The 3972-nt window shown below is 43.3% G+C and overlaps 1 protein-coding gene across 2 annotated transcripts in view; it reads right to left on the bottom strand.

Moving 5' to 3' along the window:
* The window catches only part of LOC143297195 (scavenger receptor cysteine-rich type 1 protein M160-like), a 71733-nt gene extending 70241 nt beyond the window's left edge, over positions 1-1492 (bottom strand). For both annotated transcript variants that reach the window (XM_076609399.1, XM_076609400.1), the window contains exon 1: positions 967-1492. In XM_076609399.1, coding sequence (XP_076465514.1) covers positions 967-1060 — 94 coding nt within the window. In that variant the 5' untranslated portion in view covers positions 1061-1492. The remainder of the gene's footprint in view (positions 1-966) is intronic.
* Positions 1493-3972: the final 2480 nt, after the last annotated feature.

Raw genomic sequence — 3972 nt, 5'->3', positions numbered from 1 at the left:
CCAAGGGCTCTGGTATCAACCCCCTTCTCTGGGTTTCATCTTGGTTTGGTGTTTTGCATGAAAGTAGAATGTTGGAAGCACATCTGCCTCTTCACAACGTGACACAGCCATCATTAATGCCGACAGAAATGCGTACTGATTCAGTTCTTTTTGTATTACGCATTGGCTTCGTTCGTCATGCTTCAGTGCTGTTTCATTCCCAGTGTGTGAACGTCAGTTTACTTGTTTATACCAGTTTTGGTTTTCTTTTTCTTTCTTTCTTTCTTTCTGCCTGCAGATGTATGTTCTTCTTCTTCGTTCGTAGGCTACAACTCCCACGTTCACTCGTATGTACACGAGTGGGCTTTTACGTGTATAACCGTTTTTACCCCGCCATGTAAGCAGCCACACTCCGTTTTCGGGGGTATATGTGATTCTAATTACTTATGCCAAGTTTCTTCACACTAGTTTCGTTCCTGGTATAATATTATGAAAGGTGTTGCTCATTTATGTGAGTTCTGATTTTGTTTTCGTTGTACGGGTGCGGGATTGTTATCTTTTTAATTAATGACTGTCTGTTGGTTGCCAGTGGGAAGTGAGCTGGTGCGTTCGCATATGTCTGTACTGTGTGAACGGGGTGTGCATGAACGTGTGTTGCACAGAAACACACACACATACACATACAACAACAACAACAGCAACACAGTTACGGAGATGTGTTTGATTTTTTCCTCTCTGAAAATGAGTTAGTTGATGGCTTTTTCATGCATGATGTTTATATCAGGGCGGTTTTCTGTCTTGAAAAAACAAACAAACAAACAGATAAATTCTAAAAAGCATAATCTATTCTCCAAACCCGCCACAGAGAGGGGACTAACACAGCTGGACAGGTCACCAACACCGCATTGCCGCACCAACGACTGATGCTATCTCGTTCAGTGACTGCCAACAACACAAAACACAACCCCCCCGGACATCAACACTCACCCTCAGCCCAAACTACGTCCAGCGACGTCACAGAGAGCAGGACCACCCCCGCCAACACCATCATCATCAGTCTGTGTCCTGCACCTCGCTCCATCTCCACGGCCAAAAGCTATCAGCCACCACACTGCCGATCTAAGCACACAAAACCATTAGCACGTGCAACACGTGCAGCAAATGATAATCAAGTTTCTTTTATGGTCCAAATCAGAAGAAACACAAACACCCCGATGGGAAAACGTCCCGAATTAGCTAAGCCTTGTTTTATGAACCGAGCGTTTTTGCTTCCAATGCACGCCCAATTTCAATGTAATTTCAACTCCAACGAATGAGTGATTACGGAGCAAGTCTGATTTCGACAGATCATTCGATCAGTTTGTGCCAGCAGAGGGCTGCGAGGTAAAACGAAAACTTCACAGGTGAATTGCCAAAGAAAGGGGCAGCACTCCAAGTCGTCAATTTCAATCAAAGTTTGTGACAGATACACTGGTGTGTGGTCGAGTCCATATGTACGTCAACAGAGCTCTGTGTAAGTATTAAAAAAAAAAAAAGAAAATGGAGAGAGAGAGAGATGCGGGGTCGGGTGTGTGTGTGTGTGTGGGGGGGGGGGGGGGATATTGGATACATGGGGCGGAGCGGGGTAGGATAGGGCGGGGTAGGGGTACAGGTCGAGAAACCGGAGACGACAGTTTTTGAAAAGACTTGCTATGGGGCGTGCAAAACGCTAAGCGTCGCATGAGACACCCCTGCCTTTGCATGCAGCCCTCCTCTCATGTGGGTTTGAGGGGCTGAATGGTGGAGGATCGGGTGGATGGTGGTGGGGGAGAAGGGTGGGCGGGGGAAGGGGGGGGGGGTAGTACTTGCCATGGTTGTTTGGTGGTGACAGTGAAACGGGCTATGCCACTGTCGGTAGAAAATGGTTTTCTTTTGTGTTGAGCTGGGTAGTCTGACCTGTGTGTGTGTGTGTGTGTGTGTGTGTGTGTGTGTGTGTGTGTGTATGTCTGTGTGTGTGTGTGTGTGTGTGTGAGTGAGTGCACGGGCGCACGCAAGGCAGAGAAAGAGAAAGAGAGAGAGAGAGAAAGAATGTATGTGTGTGTGTGTGTGTGTGTGTGTGTGGTGTAAGTGTGCCAGTGTGTTGGGAAGGGGGAGGGGTGGGGGTTGGAACGGGGGGTGGGGAGTTCGGGGCTAAGCGTGCGAGTGTGCGCATGTGTGTGCGGTTTGTGTGCGCGCACGCAAGTGTTTGCTCGAGCTCACGTGCTTTTATGAACATGTTTGTGTATGTATGTGTTTGGGGCTGAAAACGCGTAATATTGTATGTTATATCATGTAAAGAAGACCAGGTCCCTTTTGACTGTGGACCATCGCAAACAACAAAGCGTGCACATGTAAAGTGTTGCGGCATCATTTTCTCTCTAGTCCTTCAGCCAGCCCCTCAAATTAAGGGTGTCGGTACCACTCATAGTGGCAAATGTTATCATATATTTTTGGAATCGTCGATGTCCCTAGATGTCAGAAAATCATGATAATGTTGTGAACGTGGCAGCTTTCTGCCTGTTATCACGTGATTTCTAACCCCACCCTACCGCGTCGAGAACGCGCACCGTGATCAAGCCCTGTTCTCCCAGAGCCTATACCATTGAAGATAGAAAAACCATTATTGAACAAAAAAGATGTATAATAGCATGCTAAACAACTTTTGTTCTTATAAGTATATTAAATTATTATTTGTTCGTGAAATGTAGTGGCGTTTTGAGGATTTCATGTCATATTCACACAAAATTCGGCATGTCGTCTTCTGTCAAAGGTAAATCGTTAGATATAGGAAGACACTTTATGAAGCAAAAGGAAGTGCATGGGACTTGTGAACAACTTTTATTCTCATAACACTATCAAAATGTTGATCGTTTTGGAAAAGTAATCACTTTTGTGAGTGTCATCAAAGATTACGCAACACGAAAATAATTTCAGTTTGTGTTCTGCTCTGCCTAAATGGTTGCAAAGAAAAAAGTACTACTAAACAAGAAGATGTAGAATAGCACGCAAAACAACTTTTGTTCTTATACATATATCAAAATATTATTTCGTTCATGAAATGTAGTGCCATTTTGAGGATTTCATGACAAAATTCACACAAAATGCGGCACTTCGTCTTTTGTAAAGGCTACCTAGTAAGATATAGGAAGACATATTTAGAAACAAAACGAAGCGTAAGGGACGTGTGAACAACTTTTATTCTCATAAAACTATAAAAATGTTAATCGTTTCGGAAAAATCATGGCTTTTGTGAGTTTCATCAAAAATTACGCAACACGACAAAATGCTCAGTTTGTCCAAGTCGGTGTAATGCTCTGCCTAAATGGTTGTAGATGTAAATATACAGGTAACTGCTAAACAACCAGATGAAGAATAACACGCTAAAGAAAATTTGAGCAGAAATAGACGAAAGTCAAAATAAAAGATATTGCATTTTGACCATGGGCACACATGCAAACTGGGGGAGGGGCAAAACATGCAGGTTTAGAGACAATACTTGAAGAACTAAATCTGTTAAAAGTAAATCAAACAGCAACCTTTGTTTTTATCATTTGATATGTGAAATTATCACATATTCTTATGATATAGGGATTAACATAAAGAAAGTAAAGTCTATATTTTTCCTGTGTTTGTGTCTGTTTCAGACGGTGTCAGAGGGCAGTACTGACCACCAGAAGTACTTCTGATTGATAAGGATCCAGTACCATAATGGCAGAAGCTCCGCCTGAAGGAAGACCCGGATTAAAGTCTTCAGCTGACCAGTGTATCATCCACCAACAGACTTACAAATGGGATGAAAATGAGTCTCTGATTTCTCCAAATACATTCCAGTCATGGGAAACTTTGCTTGAAGCGGCTAAAATAAGGAATCATGTACCTGTGCTGGATGCTGCCAAGACGGTAGTTGGTATGGAAGTACCAAAAATAAAATGCCATAGGTACTGCAGAACTGTCTTCACTATGAAACATACTTTG

This window comes from Babylonia areolata, chromosome 22 (genome assembly GCF_041734735.1).
Source record: "Babylonia areolata isolate BAREFJ2019XMU chromosome 22, ASM4173473v1, whole genome shotgun sequence".
In the NCBI taxonomy this organism is placed as follows: Eukaryota; Metazoa; Mollusca; class Gastropoda; order Neogastropoda; family Buccinidae; genus Babylonia; species Babylonia areolata.
This window is presented reverse-complemented; position numbering and strand designations above follow the sequence as displayed.